This window comes from Perognathus longimembris, chromosome 13 (genome assembly GCF_023159225.1).
Source record: "Perognathus longimembris pacificus isolate PPM17 chromosome 13, ASM2315922v1, whole genome shotgun sequence".
NCBI classification, from domain to species: Eukaryota; Metazoa; Chordata; class Mammalia; order Rodentia; family Heteromyidae; genus Perognathus; species Perognathus longimembris.
The window spans coordinates 49,090,656-49,118,041 of record NC_063173.1 but is presented as its reverse complement, the minus strand read 5'-3'; the positions used below and the strand labels follow the sequence as shown (position 1 = coordinate 49,118,041).

Below are 27,386 nucleotides of genomic sequence, written 5' to 3'. Positions count from 1 at the left end.
GACGCATGCGCGTGGAAGCTTTGCCCCGCCCCCCGCCCCGCCCTAACCCCGCGCTTGCTCACGAGCGCCTGCCGTTTCTCAGGGCGGGGCAGTAGGCGGAGACTGGGCGTGTGGGGGGCGCGGCACGCGCCTGGGGGGGGTGTGCGTGCGTGCGTGCGTGCGCGCGCTCGCGCCGCGGGCGGGCCAGTGAAGCCGGCGGCCCGGGCACGTGATCGGGGACCGGCTTGGTCGCTTGGTGGCTCGATCTGTCTGTCCGTCCGCGGGTGCCATCATGGCGGACGCGGCCAGTCAAGTGCTCCTGGGCTCCGGTCTCACCATCCTGTCCCAGCCGTTCATGTACGTGAAAGTGCTCATCCAGGTATGAGGCGTCGCCATCCCCCTTCCCCGTCGGCGCCCTGGTGGGTCACCATTCCCCGCGGCGCCCCAGGGCCGGCTCCAGCCTTCCCGGGCCTCCATCCTACCGGCATGATGCTTTCCCTCCTCCGACGGCCTTTCCCTCCCCGCGGGGACAGTTTCCATCGCCCCACGGCCGCTGTCCGGGGCCTCCCGGACCCTCGCCTCCTCTCCGGGCGGTGAGGCCCGCTCCCTCTCGCGTAGCCAACTGCCACCCTTCCCTGCCCGGCCTCCTCGCAACTTTGTTTTTCCTCCCCTGAGGCGGATCCTGGCGGGTCAGAGAAGCCTTCACTTCCCCCCTCGCCCCACTTTCCCTCGTTTCCCCCCCCCTCAAAAAAAAATCCCGAATGCCAGACGTGAAGTAGTCGGTTGAAGACAAATTTGAAGTTATCAAAGAGAGCTAACATTGTATTCCTTCCTTTCCTTACTAGTTACTAACTGCTGATCTGTTCAGAGATTTCTTATTTTTATTTTTTAGCACTCAAATACCTCAGACACACACACACACACACCTCATTCAGAAGTGGTAATGAAGTCAAATTTTCTGCAGCGGTCCTTTGAGGCTTTCCAGCAGCAAGCAGCTCATGTGGTGGTGTACATGACAATGAAAATCACCTCCTGTCTAAACTGGAAATCCGTTCCTCGGAGTTTTTCACTTCCCCGGTTTAAACATGACATTCAACTCAGAGATGTCTAGTCTCGCCTACCCCTAGTTTCTTATCTACTGTAAAATAAGCCTTAAATGGTATCTTACATTCATGGCCAAGTAGGCCAGGTTTTGGCTGATAGAACACTTAGATAGTCTTCAACCACTTTCTAAGTGACCCAGTGATGAGCAAGTTGTTCATTCTTTTTAGACGTTGAGGATTGATTATAATTTATGCACTGTGCCAAGGAAGGAAACATGTTTTAGAACCTTTGCCCTCTACTTCTCTATAAAGATTGCACAAGACATGGAGAAGGACTGTATTGCTTTTTTTTTGGTGCTGGTCCTGGGACTTGAACTCCAGACCTCAGGGCCATTCTTAGGATTTCTTTTCTTTTTTTCTTCCTCAAGACTAGCACTATTCCGTGTGAGCCACAGCTCCACTTGGAGACTTTTGGTGGTTTCTTGGAAAGTCTCATGGACTTTCCTGCCTGGCTGACTTCGAACTAAAATCCTCAGATCCTCAAAGTTGCTAGGTGATGGACGTGAGCCACTAGTGCCTGGCTATATTACTTGACTTACTACTGATTCAGATTATTTGTTGCTGAATTCATCTGTGTGGACTCAGATTCCATACTGCTTTCAAAGCTATTGTAAATAGGTGATCCCAACCTAGAACAAAGTCTTTGGTTGAAATGTACGGTGTTGTCTAAAACAGAATTAGCAAGTCTGAGGCCAGATTACAACTGTCATGGCAGCCAGTATGAATTCACTACTCAATAGTTCCCCAGATGACAGTTTTTTAGTGATACTCAGAGCTCTTACCTCAAAAACTTGAATTTATTTGTTTTGATTTCACAACCTGCGTGTGGCCAAATGCTCCAGGGTTTGGTAGAATTCTCACGTACTCAGTTTTTAAAATAGTTGCCCCAGACGTGCTTTTAGGGAGTTCAGACAGGCATTTTGAACAGGTTGAAGAATTGCAACAGTGGAGACTCAAAGCTGTCCTACAGAAAGTGGAGTTGTGGCTCAAATGGTAAAGCATCAACCTTGAGCTAAAAAGCCTACCGAAGAGCATGAGGCCCTGAGTTCAAGCTCCAATACTGGCACAAAGGAAAAAACAATGAACAGAAAAAATCAAATAGTTTCCTCAACTATTCCTTGAGCCCTAAAAATCCTGAATACATTATATAAACAAAATGGTAGTTTATTTTTTATAGAATGACCTTCATTAAATGTTAATGACAGTCTGTTCATTTAACCTGAGCCTAGTTTGTAATTAGTTCCTAAATGAATTTAGCCAGACAGGTAGTTGATGCTGGCTTAGTGGATATCTAAACCTGACTGGTGTCGTGATACACATCTATAATTCTAGCACTCAGGAGGCTGAACTGGGATGCTAAGTTTGACACAATGAGGTTCTTTCTCAAACCTTCCTCCCCATACATACAAAAAAATGTATAAATCTGATTTTTTTTCTCTATTCAGGACCTTCCAACCAAGGCATTCCTGACACTATTGCACAGTTTTGATGTATTCCTTTGCTTTTAAAGGTGGGATATGAGCCTCTTCCTCCAACAATAGGACGAAATATTTTTGGGCGGCAAGTATGTCAGCTCCCTGGTCTCTTTTGTTATGGTAGGTGTCTTTGATTTGTTTGGGATTCAGTGATGTGGGGGACTGTTAGGTTGGCAGTGCCAAGAAAAAAAAAATCTGAAAAAGGCAATGTTGCCTTGAAATTTCTTTATAGCCATATCTTGGAACTAGAACTTAAGTCTCTGATTTTTGTTCTTAGCTCAGCACATTGCAAGCATCGATGGGAAGCGTGGCTTATTCACAGGCTTAACTCCAAGACTGTGTTCAGGAGTCCTTGGAACTGTGGTCCATAGCCAAGTTTTACAGGTAAGAGAAAAATCAGTTCATCTTCCCTTTGCTTTGGGGTGCTCTATGTGCAACCAAACTTATTTTGGAAAATAATTTATCCATTATTGAGAGCAATTTCAAAGATAGAGGTATAGCCCTGATCTTTTCTTGGAAAACACTTTCTTAAAATATCCATTATGGGGCTGGAATATGGCCTAGTGGCAAAAAATGCTTGCCTCGTATACATGAAGTCCTGGGTTCGATTCCTCAGCACCACATAGATAGAAAAAGCCAGAAGTGGCGCTGTGGCTCAAGTGGCAGAGTGCTAGCCTTGAGCAAAAAGAAACCAGGGACAGTGCTTAGGCCGTGAGTCCAAGCCCCAGGACTGGCAAAAAAAAAAGAAATATCCATTATTCTTACCTGGCAAATAAGAAGTGTTTGTGCAGACTGAGGTAATTAATTTTGCTTTACATGACCTTCTTTCTCTGAGACAGTCATTTTGAGCGGAAATTAAGTAACTTCACTGATGGGATCACCTGTACAGCTCAGTTTGTTTCTTTGAGAGAAGAAAGAAGCTGATTAAAATACACATTTCCCCCTCCTCCAACTTTAATTTTAGGATTAGTAAAACATGTTCTATTAAAAGCTTTTAAAAAGGGTTGGGGATATGGCCTAGTGGCAAGAGTGCTTGCCTCATATACATGAGGCCCTGGGTTCAATTCCCCAGCACCACATATACAGAAAATGGCCAGAAGTGGCGCTGTGGCCCAAGTGGCAGAGTGCTAGCCTTGAGCAAAAAGAAGCCAGGGACAGTGCTCAGGCCCTGAGTCCAAGCCCCAGGACTGGCCAAAAAAAAAAAAAAAAAACTTTTAAAAAATAAAACAGCTGGGGATATAGTATGGTGGGAGAGAGCTTGCCTAGAACATGCAAAGCTCTAGGTTCCATCTCTAGTACCAAGAAAAAAAGATCTTATGTGTTATGTGAAGAAAAAGAAGGGTCTGGGGTGGGGGGGGGGAAGAAGGGTCTGGAGTAATGGCATTGATTTTTCTTAACCTAGGTCATGGCTATATTTGCTTTTTAATTACTACATTGTTCATTCTGTTTTGTGTACTATTCTGTTTATGTGTTTTACTGTATAAGTTTAAAGTAAAAATAAATAAATAAATAATCAGCCAGGCAGGTGCTGGTGGCTCATGCCTGTAATCCTAGCTACTCAGGAGGCTGAGATCTGAGGATCACAGTTCAAAGGCAGCCCAGGTAGGAAAGTTTGTGAGACTCTTACCTCTTATTAACCACCAGAAAACTGGAAGTAACACTGTGTCTCAAAGTGGGAGAATGTTAGCTTTGAGTGAAAAAGCTCAGGGACAGGGCTCAGGGTTCAAGTCCTGTGACCAACAAAACAGACAAAAAAGATCGATGGCAGGGATTACTTTTGAAAGGAAAAGATTGAGAAGTAGAAGTTAAGCTCTGTGGCACTCTAAGAATATATGTAAGCAAAACAACGGCGAAAGTTTAAGGGTCCATGGAAGCATCCCAGGCCAGTTACCGAATGTTAGTGTCCAGGAGACCTGGGGCATAGCTCAGTACAGTGTCCAGCTTTTCACAGGCATTATACCCTAGTGGTAGGTATATAGGTGAATTTAAAAATCTATATGTTTAAGATGTTTATAAAAATACATTCTTGAAAATACCAGGTCAAAAGTGGTAGAAGGGGATAGGGCCTCAGCTCATACCTCTTTCCACAGCTCCCCTGCCAGGTCCCAGAACCCGCTGGTAGAGGTTGGTAACATGGAGGATGGCAGTCCTTCAGAGGGAAGGTGGCCTGGATGCATTGTGTGGAGTCAGCCAGGGCCCCTCACAGTGTCTGCCACATGCCGGTCCCTTTGACTGCGCTCCTGCTAAGATGGAGGGCCGGGCTGGACACTGAGCAGCCTGTTCTGCATCTGCTGCAGATCTGGGCTGGATGTTGACTCAGAGAAGCTATTCAGTGCCCTACTCAAACTCCCTACTCAAAAGTCTGCAGTGACTCTACTGCTGATCACTCTTGGTGACGTTTTCAAAGGCTTCATGAACTTGAGTGACAAGCTGAAGGGAACAAGTGCTGGGCTCTGATTTTCACTTCTACTCTCTCAAACCATCTGCATCCTCAATCCCTTCCAGGACATGCTTGGCCCCACCAGGACCATGGTTAATATCTCATGCTTCTGTGCCCTGCTGGGCAGGGAAGGCTGCCCCTGACGTGCTGTCCTAAGTCTGGTAATGGAGGCACCTTGTGTGAGGCTGCTCAGCTGTGCCTGGGTCCCAGGACATGCACATGAGCAATAGCCCTGGAGACCTCTGTAAACCCAGACTTAAAAAAAGAGATGTAGGGGGCTGGGGATATAGCCTAGTGGCAAGAGTGCCTGCCTCAGATACACGAGGCCCTAGGTTCGATTCCCCAGCACCACATATACAGAAAACGGCCAGAAGCGGCGCTGTGGCTCAAGTGGCAGAGTGCTAGCCTTGAGCGGGAAGAAGCCAGGGACAGTGCTCAGGCCCTGAGTCCAAGGCCCAGGACTGGCCAAAAAAAAACAAACAACAAAAAAAAAGAGATGTAGGGACTGGGATGTAGCTCAGTGGCAGAGCCATTTGCCTATTAAGTGCAATGTCTTGGGTTCGGTCCCCAGTACTAATAAAGACCAAAAGAATAATGATAATACATACACACACACACACACACACACACACACACACACACACACACACACAGTTAAAAAGAGATGTAGGAGCTAAAGACAAGGAAGATGCTAATGGACTGCAGGATATCAGCCCAGAAATGGCTGTACTTTCTGCAAATGGACATGCTTCAGCCCATAGGGATTTATGTGATAAACAAATGCATGTTCTTGGCTTATTGAGCCTTTCTGCCCCCAATTTCAGGTGTGCGCACATCCTGTGCCTTTCCATGTCCACAGTGTCCCTTACCAACCCTGCCTCAAATTTAAAACACACATACATATTGCTCTGCCCTTGGACACAGTGAGCTGGAAGAAACCTGGGGTTGCTGGCACCACCAGTTGTCAGGAGTATGTCACACCATCTGATGAGGAGGCTTTTGTACTAGTGGTGGGAGAGAGGTTATGATTGTTAGTGCTCTCTGTCCCCAAGAATGAACCTGAGAAGGTGGGTTGGGCCCACGTGGCTCGTGTCTGCCATCCTAGCTGCTCAGGAGGTTTGAGATCTGAAAATCACAATTCGAAGCCAGCTGGGTTAGGAAAGTCTATGCGAGTCTTATCTCCAATTAGCCACCATAGAGCCAGAATTGGAGCTGTAGTTCAAGTAATAGAGTTCCAGATTGAGGACAAAAGCTCAGGGACCATTCCCAGGCCCTGAGTTCAAGCTCAAAGACCAGGACCAGCACCAAAAAAAGAAAAAATTGAGAGATGGGAATTTCAGGAAAAGAAGCTAGAAACACTGAAGGAGGAAGTTTAAGTCTCGCACATATGCAGAGAAGGGAGCAATTTGATGTTAATTAAGAGCCATGTAGATGCACAGATGTCCTGGAGGGAGGGAGAACCATGTAAGTTCCTGCCCACACAGGAGTCCCTTGCTCAGGATAGCCAGACCTATTTGTGTTCAAAATCCATGGCTTATTAGAACTCCTGGCCTCAGTATCCGGCTGGTGCTCTACTACTTACCTCCATCACTAAAATATACAAAGTCTGACTGCTGAGGGCTGCTGTGTGTGTGTGTGTGTGTGTGTGTGTGTGTGTGTGTGTGTTTTAACCTTAAAGCATATTAGATTTTACTTTATTTTTTGCTTGCGTTCACAGTCCTCCAGAACCCATTATCCCTTCTTCCTCTGGGAATTCATATATATGCAAAGGAAGATACAAATGTAATTTGGATTGTCCTTCCAAAAAATAAAAATAAACCAGAGCAGGACATACCTGTAATCCTCACACCTGTGATCCTAGCTATGCAGGAGGCCTAGATCTAGGGATTGTAGTTCAAAGCCAGCCCAGGCAGGAAGGTCAGACTCATATTTCCAGTTAACCACCAAAAAGCCAGAAGTGGAGCTGTGGCTCAAGTGGTAGGGCACCAGTCTTTTTTTTTTTTTTTTTTTTTGGCCAGTCCTAGGCTGTGAACTCAGAGCCTGAGCACTGTCCCTGGCTTCTTTTTTTTTTTTTTTTTTTTGCCAGTCCTGGGCCTTGGACTCAGGGCCTGAGCACTGTCCCTGGCTTCTTCCCGCTCAAGGCTAGCACTCTGCCACTTGAGCCACAGCGCCGCTTCTGGCCGTTTTCTGTATATGTGGTGCTGGGGAATCGAACCTAGGGCCTCGTGTATCGGAGGCTGGCACTCTTGCCGCTAGGCTATATCCCCAGCCCCCTGGCTTCTTTTTTGCTCAAGGCTAGCACTCTGCCACTTGAGCCACAGCACTACTTCTGGCCGTTTTCTGTATATGTGGTGCTGAGGAATCGAACCCAAGGCCTCATGTATACGATGCAAGCACTCTTGCCACTAGGCCATATCCCCAGCCTAGGGCACCAGTCTTGAGCAAAACAGCTGAGGGACAGTGTCCAGGCCCTGAGTTCGGGTCCTAGTAATAGCACCAACAAAACATAATGAAGTTCGTTTGTTTCTTTTGAACCAGCTTCTTTTTAACTTCTAATACAGGTATTTTATTTATTTTATTTTTTTATTGAACTAATATATTTTACAATACACATTTCAACCTTCACAATGATGAAAATCATCATTCAACTCTACAAAGTATACCAAATCCAGACCTTTTCTTTTCCCCTCAAGGAATGAGAAGACTAGCTAAAGGAGACTTGAGTTTATTTCAAGTATTCTAAATTTAGTATTTTAGCAACTAGAATTTTTGTTTTGTTTTGCCAGTCCTGGGACTTGAACTCAGGGCCTAAGCATTATAAACTATGAATTTTAACAACAAAATAATACAGTGTTTTTTGTTGTTGTTATTTTCCACTAAATGGCTTTACTACTGAGCTCTATCTCTGAATCTTACCTATGGCTTTCTTCTTCTTCCCTTGTGCCATTCCTGGGGCTTCAAATCTGGACCTCAGTGCTTTCCCTGAGGTGTTGAGCTATAGAACCACTTCCAGTTTTCTGGTGGTTAATTGGACATAAAAGTGTCATTTACTTTCCCTTTCCAGGCTGACTTCAAACCATGATCCTCAGATCTCAGCCTTCTTAGTAACTAGGATTACAGTTGTGAATCATGGGTACCTAGCTACTTCAATTATTTTAAAGAATTATTCAATCGTATTAATTCTGTAACTTAGTGGGTCTCACTGTGATATTTTCATATGTGTTTATGATAGCTTTGATCACTTCTACCTTCCCTATTTCCCTCTCCTCAAACATAATATTCACAAAAGGCGTTGTCTATTTTTTTATCTGATATGACTAGGAAACAATTTAGTTGTCTACAGTAAGGCTTTCCATTGTCTGATACTTTACTTTTACCTAGCCCTTTTTCTATCTCTAAAATATTCCCAGCTATATTTCATCTTGTATTATAGTCTGTATTTTGGTGGTATTCATATTCTCTTCTCTAGAAGAGGGGGAAATCTTGCTTGTTTTAGAAACAGATACAAAAGGAAAACTGAGGGGGTTTTGGCTATCCAAACTTAGCACCTGCTCTGCTTTTTCATGCAGTGAAGAGATAGTCTTGCCCTAATTTGGTATTTGTTCTTCTTTTTCCATAAGGAAGTGACTATTCCAGGCTGTTCTTATATATGTTTAGCAAATAATGTTCTAGGATTTTGTTTTCCTTTTGTTTGAGGTTGTTTTGTTGTGGTTTATTTGTTGTAATCCTGGGATTGAATCCGGGATCTTGCCTGTGCTAAGGCACATTCAGCTATATCCCAGCCTTTCCTTTTTTTTTGTTTTAAACAAGTTTTTTTATTTGCTTATTTCTATTGCTGACTATTGCTAAACTTTGCAGTAAAATCTCAGGGACCGGTGGGCATCAGTGGCTCATACCTGCAATCTAGACTGCTCAGGAAGCTGAGATCTGAGGATCTCAGCAAAGCAAAGTTCATGATACTGTGGAACTGTGGTTCAAGTGGTAGAATGCCACTTGAAAAAAAGCTAAGGGAGGGATAACCCAAGCTAGATTCCTCTCTCTTCAGAAAGCCTGTTCCCACTAATACTTCTGCTTTCCTTTTGCTTCTAAATAAGCTTACTCTTCCTGTTTAAAAAAAAAAAAAAAATTAGCAGCACCCAGGTACTGAGTTTAAGCCCCAGTACTGGTACACGCACACAGACACACAGACACACACACACACACACACACACACACACACACAGAAATCTCAGACACATTTATTTCCAATTGATTATTTAGAAATAGAAACCAAACCAGCTGGAAGGCTGGAGACTCAAATAGTAGACCACTTGACTAGCAAGCACAGGGCCTGAGTTCAGACCCTCGTGCTCCCAGAAAACACTTACTTACAGATTTGCAGGAAGAAATTCAGCTATTTTCTGCCAATAGAGTTGGTTTTATTTTTTTCTTTCATATAATACATGATATCCCTAATGATCCTTTCTTCTGGTTTCTTTTGTAGCACTATCAGGAACTGGACAAACCTGAGGTACGTTGAAGATGATTTGTAGGCATAAGCTCCTTTCTTTCGCCAAGTTACTGCTATTTGGACCTCTTTAGGAGAAAAGCCAGATAGTTTCGTTTTCGTTGCAGTGGCGTATTGGCTTATAAGGTAGCCACAAATTGGAACAGTTCAATTTAAGCACACCAAAGTCTTTGTCTTTGATTTTTATTTCTAGGATTCAGGAATTGGAAGTTTCCATAGAGAAGGCTCATGTTCCTTTGACCGAGTTATTAAAGAGGTAAGAGTTCTATTCTTTGTTTTTCCCTGAGTCAAACTATAGGTGCTATTAGAACTGTGGAATCATGATTAGAAGACTCAAACTTTCCAAATGAACTTTGAACTGGGCTTTTTGCCAGGTGTAGTAGCACATGCCTGTAATCCTAACACTCAGGATAGAATTCCAGAATGTAGCTTGTAGAGGCAAACCAGACTGGGATACATAGTAAATTCTGGTCTTCAAAACAAAAAACAAAGTTAAGCCAGCTGCCAGTAGCTGAGATCTGAGGATTATGGTTTAGAATCAGCCTAGGCAGACAAATCTTTAAGATACTTATCTGCAATTAAACAGCAAAAAGCCAAAAGTAAAGGCATTGTGCAAGTGGCAAAAGTGCCAATTATAAGCGAAAAAGCAGAGCAAGAGCTGGAGGCCCTAAGTTCAAGCCCCCTAGTACTAGCTTAATTAATTAATCATAGGGCTTTTCTACATGTGTAACCTGTCAGAGAGGAGCAGTACTTGCTGTTTGGAGTAAGTACATTTCAAAGAAACTCATTTTGCCCATTTAACCTTTAAAACTGAAGAGGTTTTTTTGTGTTTTTTTGCCAGTCCTGGGCCTTGGACTCAGGGCCTGAGCACTGTCCCTGGCTTCTTCTTGCTCAAGGCTAGCACTCTGCCACTTGAGCCACAGCGCCACTTCTGGCCGTTTTCTGTATATGTGGTGCTGGGGAATCGAACCCAGGGCCTCATGTATACAAGGCAAGCACTCTTGCCACTAGGCCATATCCCCAGCCCTGAAGAGGTTTTTAACTGAAGATTGTGTTTGCTTTTTGAAAATTTCATTTTGTTTTATCGTATGGAAGATTGAACCCATGGTCTTACTAGGCAAATACTTTACCACTTGAGCTATGCCCTTAGTCCTGAAGGTCATCTAAAAATTTAAAAACCTTGAGCGCAGAAGTGTTAGACTAGCATCCAGGCTTTTTATACGTGAGGTATTTTTCCAGAAATATTTTCCTCTTATTGTAACTGAAATAACTTCCTTATCACTCATCCCTCCCCCCCAATCGTCTTGTGCCATTTTCAGAACCAGTCTGGCACTGGGGTTTGGCTCAATGGTAGAGCACTTGCTTAGGCACAAGGCCGTGAGTTCCCTCCTCACTCAGCATTTCAAAAAACAGAAATTGCCAGAACCACTCTTCTTAGTCTTCATATTTTATACCTTTGTGTGTACACATACATGCAAAGTTAGTTTGTTTAAAATTAGGGATAGGGCTGGGAATATGGCCTAGTGGCAAGAGTGCTTGCCTGGCATGCATGAAGCCCTGGGTTTGATTCCTCAGCACCACATGAACAGAAAAAGCTGGAAGTGTCACTGTGGCTCAAGTGGTAGAGTGCTAGCCTTGATCAAAAAGAAGCCAGGGACAGTGCTCAGGCCCTGAGTTCAAACTCCAAGATTGATAAAACAAAGCAAAAGTAGGGATACAGGGGTTGGAGGCATGGCTCAGTTGGTAGAGTGCTAACCCATGAGCGAAAGCAGCAGATACTATGCTTTGAGTGCTTGTCTTGGACCTAAAAAAGAGGAGAAAAAAATAAAAGTAGGGATATAAAGCTGGGCTTAGTGACATGCATCTGCCTCTAGTCCCAGATATTCGGGAGACTGATTCAAAAAGATTACTGGAAGTTGGGTGCCCATACCTATAATCCTAGCTACTCAGGAAGCTGAGATTCGAGGATCTCAGACCAAAGCCAGCTGAGGAAGGAAAGCCCATGAGACTCATCTCTAATAAACTACACAGGAAAAGCCAGAAGTAAAGCTGTGGCTTGAATGATAAATGTGCTAGTCTTGAGTAAAAGAAGTTCAGGGTCAGCACCCAAGCCCAGAGTTCAAATCCCAGGACAGATCAATAAAAGAAAAAGATTACTTGAAACCACTGGTGGCTGGTGCCTATAATCCTAGCTACTCAGGAAGCTGAGATTTGAGGAGATCTGTTCAAGCCCAGCCTAGGCAGGAAAGTCTGGGAGACTCTTAAATTCTCCAGTTAATCATTCAAAAATTTTAAGTGGAGCTGTGGCTCAAAGTAGTAGAACACTAGCCTTGAACCAGAGTTCAGGGACAGCTCCCAGGCCCTGAGTTAAACCAAAAAAAAATAATAATAATAAGATCACTTGAGCCCAGGAGATTGAGGTCAACCTCAGAAATGAGACTGTCTCCAGCCTCTTCCATTCTCAAAAAAGAAGCAAGGATATAGTCATATGAATTTTGTATTTTAACTTTTTTTTTTTTTTTTTTTTTTTGCCAGTCCTGGGCCTTGGACTCAGGGCCTGAGCACTGTCCCTGGCTTCTCTTTGCTCAAGGCTAGCACTCAACTTTTTTTTTTTTAATGTGTGGGTATGCCAGTCCTGGGGCTTGAACTCAGGACGTGGCTTTTTGTTCCCTTAGCTTTCGCTCAAGACTGGCTCTCTAACTACTTGAGCCACAGCAGCACTTCTGGTTTTTTGTTGATTAGTTGTAGATAAGCATCTCATGGGCTTTCTGCTCAAGCTGGCTTTGATCGTGATCCTCAGATCTCAGCCTCCTGAGTAGGTAGGATTACAGACAGGTGTGAGGCACCTGCACCTGACTTGTGTTTTAACTTGAGTTAGCTCACCCTGTTTTTTTGTTTTTGTTTTTTGTTTTTTATTTGGGCCAGTCCTGGGGCTTGGACTCAGGGCCTGAGCACTGTCCCTGGCTTCTTTTTGCTCGAGGCTAGCACTCTACCACTTGAGCCACAGCGCCACCTCTGGCCTTTTCTATATATGTGGTGCTGAGGAATTGAACCCAGGGCTTCATGTATACAAGGCAAGCACTCTTGCCACTAGGCCATATTCCCAGCCCCAGCTCACCCTGTTTCACAATAGTTTCTCTAAGTTACTATTAATATGGGGGTCAGAAGTTTCTTAACTGGAAAGACCACAGACAGTGTTTAACTGCAAATTTAATTTTCTTCATTACCTCCTTACAGAGTCCTAGACTAGAAAAATAAATTAAGGCCAAGACAGCATCTCTAAAACCTGCAAGAGTACAGGGTTGTGGTCTCAAATCAGAGTTGTTTTATTCTCCTTAAAATGTTGGGGCAGGGGCTGGGAATATGGCCTAGTGGCAGGAGCGCTTGCCTTGTACACATGAAGCCCTGGGTTCTATTCCTCAGCACCACATATATAGAAAAGGCCAGAAGAGGCGCTGTGGCTCAAGTGGCAGAGTGCTAGCCTTGAGCAAAAAGGTAGTCAAGGACAGTGCTCGGGCCCTGAGTCCAAGCACCAGGACTGGCAAAAAAAAAAAAAAAAAAAAAATGTTGGGGCAGTTTATGTAGAGCAGGGCATTTGACATAGGCATCAGAACCTCTGAAGTTATTCACAGTGAGAGAGCGATTTAGGAATTTAAATACAGGCCTCGGGCTGGGGATTTGGCCTAGTGGCAAGAGTACTTGCCTCGTATACATGAGGCCCTGGGTTCAATTCCCCAGCACCACATATACAGAAAATGGCCAGAAGTGGCGCTGTGGCTCAAGTGGCGGAGTGCTAGCCTTGAGCAAAAAGAAGCCAGGGACAGTGCTCAGGCTCTGAGCCCAAGCCCCAGGACTAGCCAAAAAAAAAAAAAAAAAAAAAAAAAAAATGCAGGCCTCACAGTTTCTTTGCTTTTTTTGTTGTATGTGTAAAATTGAGAAAAAGACAGAAATCTCCTTTGTAGAGAGGTTTCAAAAAGTAAGGGGCTGGGAATGTAGCTTAGTGGTAGAGCGCTTGCCTCGCATGCATGAGGCCCTGGGTTCAATTCCTCAGCGCCACATACACAGAAAAGGCTAGAAGTGGCGCTGTGGCTCAAGTGTTAGAGTGCTAGCCTTGAGCAAAAGAAGCTCAGAGACAGTGCCCAGGCCCTGAGTTTGCAAGCCCCAGGACTGGCAAGGGAAAAAAAGAAGTGAGAGGTGACAAATGAAAACAGAACCTTGACTACAACCCTGAAGTAACTTCGGGTAACATGTTGATGTGTGTTTATGGAAAATGCATTTCCCACAGATTGGGATGTTTCACACCTTTAATCCTATGATCTGAGGAGACTGAGATCTGGAGAATCACGGTGTGAACTGGGGGAAGCCAGTCGGGGCAGAAAAGTCCAAGAGATTCCAAGATGGCAACTCTAAAATTAACCAGCAGAAAGCTGGGCTGTAAGCTTAGATCAAGTGGCAAAGCACAAGCTGAGCAAGTCTTAGTTCAAACCCAGAACTGGCCAAAAAAAAAAAAAAAGGTTAGAATACTGCTTGTATTGGTGTTTGTAACCTGCTGTCTGAATCTGAGTATTATTTTACAAAATTGTGTATGTCTTTGATAGTTACAAGATTTAGTTATATATAGAGTAAAAGGGGGGCTGGGAATGTTGCTTAGTGGTAGAACGCTTGTCTAGCATGCCTGAAGCCCTGGGTTCGATTCCTTAGTACCACATAAAAAAAGCCAGTAATGGTACTTTGGCTCAAGTTGTAGAACATTAGCCTTGAGCACAAAGAGGCTCAGGGACAGACCCCAGGCCCTGAATTCAAGCCCCAGAACCAACAACAACAACAAAAAAAAAGAGGTGGGACAATATTATATTGTATCCCATTCAAGCTATTCTTCCTGATACTAAGGCAGGAGGTCTGTGGCCACCAGTTTCTGACTATATTGCAATATCCATCCATATTCCTTCTCAGAGGAATTTGAGTGTCATTTATTTAGATTTCAGAAGTGTGTGTTGATTGTTTCTAGACAACTCGAGAGATGATTGCTCGTTCTGCTGCTACCCTCATTACACATCCCTTCCACGGTACGTCTGCATTTGATAACTGGATCTAATTTGTTTTCTTTTATAACTTGATTTCTCTTGGCCACTTAGATGAGCTAATGTGAAAGTTGACTGAAGTGCTTTGTCTGCATGGTTTCTGTTTGCTTGTTTGTTTTGGCTTTTCTCCAATTTTTCCAAATAGCCAAGTGTATTTAGATGGAATAAAATCAGGTTTTTTAGAGGGCTATCAAAATATACCTTTAAGACCCTTCTCTCTGTGTTCTACAGTGATCACTCTGAGATCTATGATACAATTCATTGGCAGAGAATCCAAGTACTGGTAAGTGGTTTGTTTTTAAGTACTCATGGAAATCTGTTGAAACCAAAAGTAGTAGATCATTACTACTTAGTTTCCACGAGTCTTTAGCATTGACAGAACAGGTTTATGCACGTTGTATCATTTGATCTGCACCAAAACAAAAGATCGTAAAATAAGTCCAGGCAGGGTCAATCTCCCCACAACCACAGATTAAATTGCAGAGCCACTGAATCCAAGTTCAACTTGAATTCTGTATACTACATCCTCAGTTTATCTCTTCACTTTCTCTGAATTTAACTATCTTTTGTGTGAGAGGTTGCTAGGACAGTGTAAAGGTGGGGGGTATAATTTAGACAAAGTGAAAGTGATTATTGAAATTATTTTTTATAGTACCCACCTGATTTTAATGTCTTTTTCTTTTCCTTCTGTGTGTCTAGTGGACTTTGTGACTCCATACTAACCATCTATCGGGAAGAGGGCATGCTGGGATTTTTTGCGTGAGTAAATGTTGATTTTTTTTTTTAATCTGGATATGGATAGATAATGAACATTTAATTCTTGGGGAAATGTACTCTCTGAGTTTACTACATTTTAAGCTCCTTTTAGAACCCTCTGACTTAAAGGTCTTGTCAAGATCTCAAACCTTTGCTTTCCTACATATGTAAAGTATTTTTGTTCATTTTTATTTTGGCAGTACTATAGTTTAAAGTCAGTATCTTTCACTAGGTAGGCAGGTGCTCTACCACTTGAACCAGTCCTCAGCTCTTTTCTTTTCTCTTTTTTTGGTCAGTCATGGGGCTTGAACTCTGGGCCTGGGCAGTGTACTTGAGCTCTTCAGCTCAGGCCAGTGTTCTACCACATGAGCCAGAGCGCCACTTCTTTTTTTTTTTTTTTTTTTGGCTAGTCCTGGGCCTTGGACTCAGGGCTCAGCGCCACTTCTAGTCCTCAGCTCTTAAAATGTTTGAAAGTAGTTTGTTGATTGGTTGGGTTTTGGGTTTTTTGTTGTTGTTGTTGTTGTTTTTTCTAGTCCTGGCTTGAACTCAGGCCCAATGCACTATCCCTGAGCTTTTTCAGCGCAAAGGTAGTGCTTTACTACTTGGGACACAGCTTCACTTCTGGCTTTTTTGGTGATTAATTGGAGATAATAGTCTCATGGAGCTGGGAATATGGCCTAGTGGTAAAGTGCTCACCTCGTATACATGAAGCCCTTAGTTCAATTCCTCGGCACCAAGAAGCCAGGGACAGTGCTCAAGCCCTGAGTTCAAGGCCCAGGACTGGCAAAAAAAAAAGTCTCATGGGCTTTTCAGCGCGGACTGGCTTTTAGCCTCCATCTCCTTAGATCTCAGCCTCCAGAGTTGCTGCTAGGATTATAGGCATGAGCCACCAGTGCCCAGCATGTTTGTTTGTTTCCTTTTACTTTCTTGTCATTTATTTATTTCTAGTGCATATTCATTGTACCAAGGAATTACACCATGACATTTCAGATTTGCATATATTATATTTATACATTATGTTATATATTAATCATTAACCCTTTGTGTTGCTTTCTTTTTGTTTTCTTTTGCCCAGCATGTTTTAAACATTCTTTTAAGTTAATTTGAAGTTTCTCGTACAGTAACTTCCCAATTACATAATGGAAAAAGTTAATTTTTGAAAAATGGGGAAATTGTGACATCTTTTCCTTATCCTGAGTCTACATTTTGCAGTACTTGAATTTACATTTGTAGAACATAAACTCATACACTCATTCTACTAACAAAAACTTTGTGTTATTATTAACCAAATGGTCCTTTTTACTTTTCAGAGTGTATGTACTTATTTTATTTTATATTTTGTGCTGGTATAGTGTCTTGAACTCTGGTCTTAGGCACTATGCCTTAGTTTGTTTTGCTCAAGGGTAGCACTCTACCATGTCCACAGCACCACTTCCAGCTTATTGGTAGTTAATTGAAGATAAGAACTTCACGGACTTTCCTGCCTGGGCTGACTTCAAACCTCAGTCCTCAGTTCTCAGTCTCCTGAGTAGCTAGGATTACAGGTGTGAGCCACTGGTACCAACTGGGAACATTTTCATTTTTTCCAGTCCTGGGGCTTGGACTCAGGGCCTGAGCACTGTCCCTGGCTTCTTTGTGCTTAAGGCTAGCATTCTGCCACTTGAGCCACAGCACTACTTCTGGCCTTTTCTATATATGTGGTGCTGAGGAATCGAACCCAGGGCTTCATGTATACGAGGCAAGCACTCTTGCCACTAGACTATATTCCCAGCCCTGGGAATATATTTTCTTATATCTTTAATCTATCTCTTTTTGGACCATTCTAACTTGGTAATTTTTCTCATTTTCTTTCCTGCCAAATTTGAATATTAAATAGCTGGAGCCAACTTGTATTTTTTAAACGGCAGCCTCCAATATAGCTATGTTAACCATACTGAACTAGCTATAGGGCTAGATTCTGGGGTTCCATATCTCTTCATTGCCCTAGAATTTATTTTATTTTATTTTTTGTTTCTGAGGCTTGACCTCTGGGGCTTGAACTCTAGGTCTGGGTGCTGTCCCTGAGCTCTTCAGGTCAAGGTTTTCTGGTGATTAACTGGAGATAAGAATCTCACTGGTGGGCTGGGGATAGAGCCTAGTGGCAAGAGTGCTTGCCTCGTATACATGAGGCCCTGGGTTCAATTCCCCAGCACCACATATATAGAAAATGGCCAGAAGTGGCACTGTGGCTCAAGTGCTAGCCTTGAGCAAAAAGAGGCCAGGGACAGTGGTCAGGCCCTGAGTCCAAGGCCCAGGACTGGCAAAAAAAAAAAAAAAAAAAAAAAGTCTCACTGGGGACTGGAAATGTAGCTTAGTGATAGAGTGCTTTCCTAGCATTATGAAGCCCTGGGTTGAATTCCTGGGCACCATATACACAGAAAAAGTGGAAAGTGGCGCTGTGGCTCAAGAGGTAAGAGTGCTAGCCTTGAGCAAAAAGAAGCCAGCCAGGGACAGTGCTCAGTCCCAAACCCCAGGACTGGCCAAAAAAAAAAAAGAAGTCTCACAAACTTTCCTGGCCAGGTTGGCTTTGAACTGCAATCCTCAGATCTCAACCTCCTGAGTAGCTAGGATTACAGGTGTGAACCTGGCTTCTTGAATGTTTTGAGATCTCTAAATTGTCTGAGAAGGGTTTGTATTGTGTGGCTTGTTCTTTTAATGATTGCATTGTTGATTCTTGTTTTTGTGTCTTCATGTAGGGGTCTCATTCCTCGCCTCCTAGGTGACATCATTTCTCTGTGGCTCTGTAACTCCCTGGCCTACCTCGTCAACACCTATGCACTCGACAGTGGGGTAGGTGGTGACCTTGGTGAGATGCGCTTCTGTGGGCTTTTTTTTTCTTAATTGATTTGACAGTCTTTTTAAACATGAGCAATTTGTTAGATGCTAGAAAAAGCATTGTTTGGCCTACAATTATCAGTTGATTTTTCAAAGCCTGACTATACTGTGTAGTATAGAGGAGGATCTGTGATTCCCTAAGCTGTGACTGTGCTTTCCCAAGAAACCCAGCCCTGTCACTATGTATGGCTTCAAGATCACTTTTTTATTGTTTTATTGATCTCTAATTTTAGAGCACACAGTGAAATTACAGTGTCTCCAGAGTTCTCTCTGCCACCTGGAGCTTTAGGGAACTCCTGTATTGGGATTTGTAGAAACGTCAGCCTGAGAGATTTCAGGTCAACCTTTCCTAGTTGTTTCCCTTGTCTCAGCAATTGTGGGGCCTCTTGTACATAGGCAACTCCATCACATGGTGGAAAATGGAACACACCAAGGAGTATGTCAGTGCAGTGATGGAACTTTGCCGCAATCTTTCACAAAGCTAGCTCCATACAGAAAGTGAATTGTACTTTGGATATAGTGTAAGCAAAGGTTTCTAGGAAATGGAAAAGGCTTACTGATCTCATTTTCTCTTATTTTTGAAATGAGACTATAGTACATATTGGTATACAATTCACTTTCTATCAGTTTATTGTTTTGCTTTATTCTGATAAGCTCTTTTTCTGTTTTAGGTTTCTACCATGAATGAAATGAAAAGTTATTCCCAAGCTGTCACAGGAGTGAGTTTTTTATAATCTTATTAACCTAGGAATGGTTTTGTTGTGTTTCCCTTTTGAAACTGGCCTGTTTGCTCATTGCCTTCAAGCCAGCAGCTGTCCCATGGTTAGTGCTGATCAGAGGTGAGGTCATGCCGCTGGCCCCTCAAGGCATCCGTACCTGGTTTGGTGCTGTTTGACTTTCACAGGGGATCTATGAGCAACTGTCCTGCTCATCCCACTCCAGTCAGCTTCACCCCCTTTCATCTCTGGGGTCTCAGCAGTAGTTGAATAGTTGACTTTTTTTGGCCTATTCTGGGGCTTGACCTCAGGAACATGTTCTCTCCTTTGGCTTTTTCTGCTCTTGGCTGATGCGCTACCACTCGAGCCACACATCCCCTTCTAGCTTTTTGCTGGTTAGTTGGATGTGAGTCCTGTGGCCTTCTCTGCTTAGACTGGTTCTAAACCATGATTCTCAGAGCAAAGGCTCCCAAGTAATTTAGGATTAGAGGTGTGAGCCACTAGCATCCAATTTGGGGTTCCTGTTGTTGTTTGTGGTAGGCTTTTTTGTTGTTTGATGGTTTTTCTTTGAGGCACGGTCTCACTGGTTGCCCAGACTGATACTTACTGGTTTGTTTGTTTAGTGCCAGTCTTAGGCTTGAACCAGGGCCTAGGCACTGTCCCTGAGCTTTTTTGCCTCAAGGCTAGAGCTCTACCACTCGAGCCATTGCTCTACTTCCAATTGTTTGTTTGTTTTTATAGATTATTGGACTTTCCTGCTCTCTTTAGCTGGCTTCAAACCATGATCCTCATATCTCACCCTCCTGAGTAGCTAGGATTATAGTCATGAGCCACCAGCAACCCCAACTGATTATTATTATTATTATTATTTTATCATGGGGCTTGAACTCAAGGCCTACGTGCTGTTTCTGAGCTTTTCTGCTCAAGGCTAGTGCTCTACCACTTTGTGCCACAGTTCCACTTGCAGGTTTCTGGTGCTTAATTGGAGAAAAGCGTCTCAAGGAATTTCAGACTTTCCTGTCTGATAGGCTTTGCGATCCTCAGATCTCAGCCTCCTGATAGCTAGGATTACAGGCGAGTCACCAGACCTTGGCTAAAATTGATTTTTAATTCAAGTAAATCCTTTTGCCTCAGCCTTCTAAGTAGCTGGCATAATAAATACATGCTACCAAACCTAGACAGTTGTTGACTTTTAGTTTCTATTGTCTTTGAAGGATGTTTACACTAGGATTTTCTTCAGAAATATTTTGAATGCTTTATTTATATGTTATAATTCCCCCCCCCCACCCCCAAACTAATGTTCAGTTTTACTTGAATGAAGACTCAATCCCAAGATAAGAGATATGGTTTTCTGTTAAAATGTTATTAGTATAGTCCGAGAAGCATCTCCAGGCCGCAAAATGAGTCTTTCCCGGGTACTGAAAAAGCAGGGGAGAGGAAAGAAGAATTTAAGAACAACTCTGCTTCTGTTCTTATATTAATAGTCTACTAACTTAGGTGTCTGTTTTATCATTTTACAGTTCTTTGCCAGTATGTTGACCTATCCCTTTGTGCTTGTATCTAATCTTATGGCTGTCAACAACTGCGGGTAAGTACTTTGTATTCCTATCTCTCTCTCGCTCTCTCGCTCTCTCGCTCTGTGTGTGTGTGTGTGTGTGTGTGTGTGTGTGTGTGTGTGTGTGTGTGTCTTGCTGAGGATTGAGCTCAGGGCCTCAGACTAGGCAAATACTCTCCCACTGATGTAGAGCCCCTGTTCCACCAACTGCATTTCCATCGGGAATGTAGAGGAAGGGGAAATACAGTTAGTGCTGCTATTAAATTCCCTTTTTTTCAACTACTCATATAAAGGTCAAAAATTGACCTCTCAGTGGAATACTATAGCTCAAAAGCTATGTATGTACGTTCTTTTATATGACTACTGTCGACATATTGTCTATTGTCAACATTACATTTAAAGCCCTAGGCAAATTTTCTTGGGCGTAGGCCACGTGGCTACTGTATATGTTCTTGGTACATTGTGTATTGTATATATGTCTACCTGACCTAGGGAAGGGAAAGAAAAACACGGTGTAAGATATCACAAGAAATGTACACACTGCCCTACTATGTAACTGTACCCTTTTTGCACAACACCTTGTCAAAAAATTTGTGTTTAATAAATAAATTACAAAAAATAAATTGTGAATACCTTCTTAGAAGAATTTTAAAAATAAAAATAAAGGGACTGGGGATATGGCCTAGTGGCAAGAGTGCTTGCCCCGTATACATGAGGCCCTGGGTTCAATTCCCCAGCACCACATATACAGAAAATGGCCAGAAGTGGCACTGTGACTCAAGTGGCAGAGTGCTAGCCTTGAGCAAAAAGAAGCCAGGGACAGTGCTCAGGCCCTGAGTCCAAGTCCCAGGACTGGCCAAAAAAAATAAAAATAAATAAAAAATAAAAATAAATTCCCTTTTTTATTTCTGTATGCTCCCATGCAGCATATATAATTTGCTTATTTATTTTGGCAATATAGTGGGGGCAGGGTTGTTGGTTTTTTGCCCATCCTGGGGCTTGAACTCAGGGCCAGAGCACTGTCCCTGGCTTCTTTTTTTTTTTTTTTTTTGGCCAGTCCTGGGCCTTGGACTCAGGGCCTGAGCACTGCCCCTGGCTTCTTCCCGCTCAAGGCTAGCACTCTGCCACTTGAGCCACAGCGCCGCTTCTGGCCGTTTTCTGTATATGTGGTGCTGGGGAATCGAACCTAGGGCCTCGTGTATCCGAGGCAGGCACTCTTGCCACTAGGCTATATCCCCAGCCCCCCTGGCTTCTTTTTGCTCAAGGCTAGCACTCTACCACTTGAGCCACAGCGCCACTTCTGGCTCTTTCTGTGTATGTGGTACTGAGGAATGGAACACAAGGCTTTTTATTCATGCTAAGCAAGCACTCTTCCACTAAGCTGCATTCCCAGCCCCTATCAAACTCAAGAGAATGTTTTGTCGGCAGATGAATAGCTAATCTTTTTTTCTCTTTCAGGCTTGCTGGTGGATCCCCTCCTTACTCCCCACTATATACTTCTTGGATAGATTGCTGGTACATGCTGCAAAAAGAGGTATCTCTATCTCGTGCTCTCATTTTCCTCTTTTTTTTAACCCCCTTTATTGTCAAAGTGAAGTACAGAGAGGTTACGGTTTTATATGTAAGGCAGTGAGTACATTTCTTGTTCAATTTGTTACTTCCTCTCTCATTTTTCCCCTGCCTCCCCCCTCTTTTTTTTTTTGTCAGTCCTGGGCCTTGAACTCAGGGCCAGAGCACTGTCCCTGGCTTCTTTTTGCTCAAGGCTGACACTCTGCCACTTGAGCCACAGTGCCACTTCTGGCTGTTTTCTATATATGTGTGGTGCTGGGGAATCGAACCCAGGGCTTCATGTATAGGAGGCAAGCACCCTTGCCAGTAGGCCATATCCCCAGCCCCCCACCCCACCCCCTTATTTTCTTAAATAATGACTCTAGTCACAGTTTTGGGGTTTTTGTTTGTTTGTTTGCCAGCCTGGGCTTGAACTCAGGTACCTGAGCACTGTATCTGAGCCTGTCTGTGCTCAAAGCTAATACTCTACTACTTGAGCCACAGCACCACTTCCCCCTTTTTCTGTTTATGTGGTACTGAGGAATCAAACCCAGGGCTTCATGCATGCAAGGCAAGCACTCTACCTCTAAACCACATTCCCAGCTATAATCCTAGCTACTCAGGAGACTGAGATCTGAGGATCATGATTCAAAGCCCTGGGCAGGAAGGTCCATGAGACTCTTATCTCAAATTAACCACCAGAAAACCTGAAGTGGAGCTATGGCTCAAAGTAGTAGAATACTAGCCTTGAGCAGAAAAGCTCAGGGACAGAGCATGAGTTCAAGCCCCAGGACAGACACATTAAAAAAAAAGTTCTTTGCATCATTTTGTAGCATCGATGATACATTTTAAAAAATGTTTTTGTTCAGAAGAATCAGGCTCACCAGGCTAGACTCTGAATGAAAAAGCCCTAAGTGTTGAGAGACCCTGAGTTCAAACCCCAGTACCATAAGGAAAGAAAAAAAGCCTAAGTAATAGAGCACTTTCCTAGTCCTAGTTTGATTCCCAGCCTTTCAGGGGAGGAAAACAACAAGGTAAAAGCTTCACTTCCTGAGTATTTGGGCCCTGTTGTAAGTAATTTACATTTATTGATACATAGGGCAACTCAGCTGGCAAGTGCTAAAGCCCAAATCCATACTAAGTGTTCTGAGTACAAAGATATTCCCCTTGTGGATGAGAAACACTTGGTTCTATAGTAACTCAGACTGGCAGAGAATAAAAATCCCTATTTTTTATTGATGGTCTCAGCTCTGTTTCGGTCATTTTAATCATGTCCCCCCAAAACATGACCAGTTAGGTCTCTGCTGGTTGGGATTAATTGACCTTATCTTCCTGCCAGACTTTATTTCTGTCTTGTTTTGTTTTCCAGGGAAATATGAGCCGAGGAAATAGCTTGTTTTTCCGGAAGGTCCCCTGTGGGAAGACTTATTGTTATGACCTGAGAATGTTAATTTGAAGATGTGGGGCAGGGACAGTGACATTTCTATAGTCCCAGACGCACAGAATTATGGGAGAGAATGTTGATTTCTATACAGTGTGGCGCGCTTTTTTAATAATCATTTAATCTTGGGAAAATGGAGGTGATTGGTGTCTGCCTTTTTTGTTCTTTTTCCCAGCACAACATCCTTTACCACTGATATTCCCCCCTGTAGTTATTCTGGATTGGGACGTTTTTTGCTCCAGATTCTTGTTTTACTTAAACAGAAAAAAAAAATGTATTTTCCTTTAGGTACAAGCAGGTTGTCATGTGATTTGAGTCCTAATTTAAGACTTCATAAAATGAAGAATAGAATACCAGTAAGAAAGAATAATTCTGTAAAACCTAAGAGAATTAAAAGGACATGCTGTGTAGGAAGTTATGAATTGCCTTTTCTTGAGTAGACCCTAAAATTCGGTAGCATGCACCAGTCTGCTTCCCATTGTGTATTTCTAAGCATAGTCAATGAACCTTATCTCTCATACTTCCCAAACATGCCATGTTGTTAAACTTCCATAGCAAAGCTCTACATGAAGGCTTCACGCCTTCAGTGTGTTATTATAAAGGAAATACTTATCACCAACCACAAAGAAAAAGGACATCAGAGAATAAGCAAAATTTGGAGAGTAAGTATGATGGCTTCCCCTACCCCCCCAAAAAGAAGTTTGCTTTCACATGAAATGTGAAGACAAATAGTACAGCAGTACCCCCTCGATGCCATCATTATATGTTCTCATTGTGAATAGGCTTTTGTTCCTAAAGTTTTGGTTTGTTTCCTTTTTTTGTTGCAGAAGGTGAGTAGTTCATTTTTTCATTCCTGATGACACCATGGAAGGTGTATTTGTACTCTGTATCTGGTACTGACAGTCCACAGAGCACTTAGGAGACCATCCACCGCATGCCTGCCATGCCCACAACTAGACATGTTACTTGTCATTTACGGGAGGAAAACTCACTTCAGAAGGACAAAATTCAACTCAAGCTGAAAGCTCTTATTTACTCAGGCCTTTTAAAAGCAAATGAGAAAGCCTGTGGTTTTACTTATTTAAATAATTCACTGGTACTTTGCCAAATGAGTAAGCACTTAATTTGCTGCTTCTAAACTTCTCTATCAAAGCGGCAGTGTCCCTCACAATAGACAGCATGAGCACGCAGGGTCTTCTTTCTGCTCATGAGTAACTTAGCTTGAAATGTCTTTGATGTAAAAAGTACTTTGTCTCAAAAAGTAATGTAAATTTTATATTCTATTCAATATTATCTGCATTTGTTTTAATATAAAAATGTTTTGCATTACCTACCTTTTTTTCTCCCAAAACTCTTCAAGTAAAGATGATCTAGGAAAATGTGCCATGTTTATCCTGTGACGTCTGTGCACATACATATGCCTGCCTCTTCCTTGCATGTCTGGCGGTGATAACACATCTACCGCTAGAGGGCAGCAAGGCTCTGTCCACCAAGTGGACCACTCAGTCAGAATACTAATATATGTGGTACTAGAGATGTAGCTCAATGGTAGAGGGCCTGAGTTCAATCCTCATCACTACAAAAAACAAACTCAAGTCATTTCAGTCTTACTCCATACAATGTTTACATTGGGGGGACGGGGCGGTTGAAACCTATGAACTGCCACAAGATTATAAGTGTTAATATAAAAGCCTGAAGTGTAGATGCCTTATGCCTTAATCCCAGCTTATTGGGAGGAAGAGACAAGTTGCTCTTCAAAATCAAGCTCGGGCAAAAAAGTTAACAAGAGCCATCCCAGCAGGGTATTGGTAGCTCATGCCTATAATCCTAGCTACTCAGGAAGTTGACATCTAAGGATCATAGTTCAAAGCCAGCATGGGCAAAGAAAGTAATTATCTCCAATTAACCATCAACAAACCAGAAGCAAGCTGTGACTCAAATGGTAGAGCACTATCCTTGAGCAAAGAAAGCTCAGGGATAGCACCTAGGCCTTGAGTTCAAGCCCTGTCTTGCACACACACACAAACAAAATTCCAAAGAGGCAGGTACTGATGGTTCACACCTGTAATCCTAGCTACTCAGGAAGCTTGATATCTGAGGATTATGGTTCAAAGCCAGCCCCAGCAGGAAAGTCCATAAGACTGTTATCTCCAATTAACCACCAGAAATAGAGCTGTGGATCAAAGTGGTAGAGTGCTAATCTTGAGCAAAAAAGCTCAGAGACAGTGTTTAGGCCATGAGTTCAAGCTACGACTGACCAGAAAGAAAGAAAGAATCCTACCCAGCATGGTGACTACACTGGAGGTAGAAGGTATATCGGTAGGATCAAGGTCCAAGGCCAGCCCAGGAAAAAAGGCAAAAGGCCCTATCTGAAAAACAACTAGAAGAAAAAGGACTGGAGACATAGCTTAGGCAAGAACACTTGCTCCACAAGGATAAGGCTCTGAGTTCAAAACCGTAGTAATAACATTTTTAAAGAGGATCTGAGGCTATGTAGTCTGGGCTATATCTAACAAGACTCTTGTCAAAAAAGGGGGGTGGGGAGGGAGCCTGACTGGGCTTTAAGGAAAACTAGCCAAGTAGCAAAGAGGTGAAGGTGATGGGTTTGAAGTACCGCAACAGGTAATGGCAAGAAGATTAACACATTGAGAAGTAGTAACTGCCAAGCTTCTCTGTTTCCTCACAATTTTGGGTAAGGTTCTCATCCCCATTTAAAAATACAGAAAATCAGGTTCAGATTGATTATTCCAATAGCCATCAAATTTTAGAGTTGGACTCCAGGTAATTTTAATGCTTTATGATGATCATAAGGTACTGAGAAAAAAGTGGTCAATAACCACTGAGCATTCAAATGAATTGGTCCAAAGAGAAATGTGCTATTAGGGTAATTTGCACATAGCACTTGGAAGACTACTAAGAAAAAACATGTAAATGATCTCAAATATTGAATTGATCATTTAAAAAAGTGGCCAGGGGGCTGGGAATATAGCCTAGTGGCAAGAGTGCTTGACTCATATACATGAAGCCCTGGGTTTGATTCCCCAGCACCACATATATAGAAAACGGCCAGAAGTGGCGCTGTGGCTCAAGTGGTAGAGTGCTAGCCTTGAGCAAAGAAGCCAGGGACAGTGCTCAGGCCCTGAGTCCAAGGCCCAGGACTGGCAGAAAAAAAAAAAAAAAAAAAGTGGTCAGTAAGCCAATGTATTGTCATTACACGTGATCAAAAAAGGCCTTGCATTTGTGATCAGAACAGTCAGCCCCAAAGCAAGCCTCCTAACAAAGTATAATGCTGCTGAAACATTCTTGCATATGATATGGGGCTCAGGCTGCCTCCCTAGGTACATAAGAAGGTCTAGCTGGGGACTTTTTTATATTTCAGATAAAGAAAAACAAGTATTTTATCTCCTGGTTGCACTTGTTTATCTGGAGACACTGCAGGGAGAGGTGGGCACTGGCCAGCTATCCCAGCTGGGAGGAAGAGGCAGAAGGCTCATGAGTTGAAGGCCTGTCTTGGCAGTTGGCAAGAACCTATCTCAAAATTTAAACAAGCCAGGTGCTGGCAGCTCATAACTATAATCTTGGTCATTGAGGAGACTGAGATGACACGTGTTCAGTGCCATTCCTGACAGAAAAATCCATGAGATGCCAGTTAACCATCAAAAAGCCTCCACAGAGTAGAAGTGGGGGTGTGGCTCAAGTGGTAGAGAACCAGCCATGAGTGAAAAAGCTGAGTGAACTGAGGTTAGGAGTTCCAAGTCCCAGTTCTGTGTGTGTGTGTACATGCACATGCACACATGCAAGTAAACAAAAGGGCTAGGGATTTGGGCTCAGGTAGAGCACTTACCTTCAGTGCAAGAGGCCCTGCATTTAGTTTCCAATAGTGAAAAAACAAACATTTGCCCCCTTTCTGT

The 27,386-nt window shown here is 43.1% G+C and overlaps 1 protein-coding gene across 1 annotated transcript; it reads left to right on the top strand.

The window, feature by feature from the left end:
• Positions 1-172: 172 nt before the first annotated feature.
• On the top strand, positions 173-23,613 carry Mtch2 (mitochondrial carrier 2). Its single transcript, XM_048361591.1, has 13 exons — positions 173-358; positions 2,593-2,677; positions 2,835-2,941; positions 9,481-9,507; positions 9,698-9,760; positions 14,513-14,570; positions 14,817-14,868; positions 15,285-15,344; positions 18,077-18,170; positions 18,887-18,934; positions 20,452-20,519; positions 21,945-22,020; positions 23,404-23,613. Exons 1-13 carry the CDS (start codon positions 272-274, stop codon positions 23,488-23,490), a joined length of 912 nt encoding a protein of 303 aa, XP_048217548.1. The 5' UTR covers positions 173-271; the 3' UTR covers positions 23,491-23,613.
• Positions 23,614-27,386: the final 3,773 nt, after the last annotated feature.

Coding starts and splice junctions, on each gene's coding strand:
- Mtch2 (XM_048361591.1), top strand. CDS start 272: ATGGCGGACGCGGCCAGTCAAGTGCTCCTGGGCTCCGGTCTCACCATC. Junction 9,508..9,697: donor AGGAACTGGACAAACCTGAG/GTACGTTGAAGA, acceptor TTTTATTTCTAG/GATTCAGGAATTGGAAGTTT. Junction 22,021..23,403: donor GGTACATGCTGCAAAAAGAG/GTATCTCTATCT, acceptor TTTGTTTTCCAG/GGAAATATGAGCCGAGGAAA.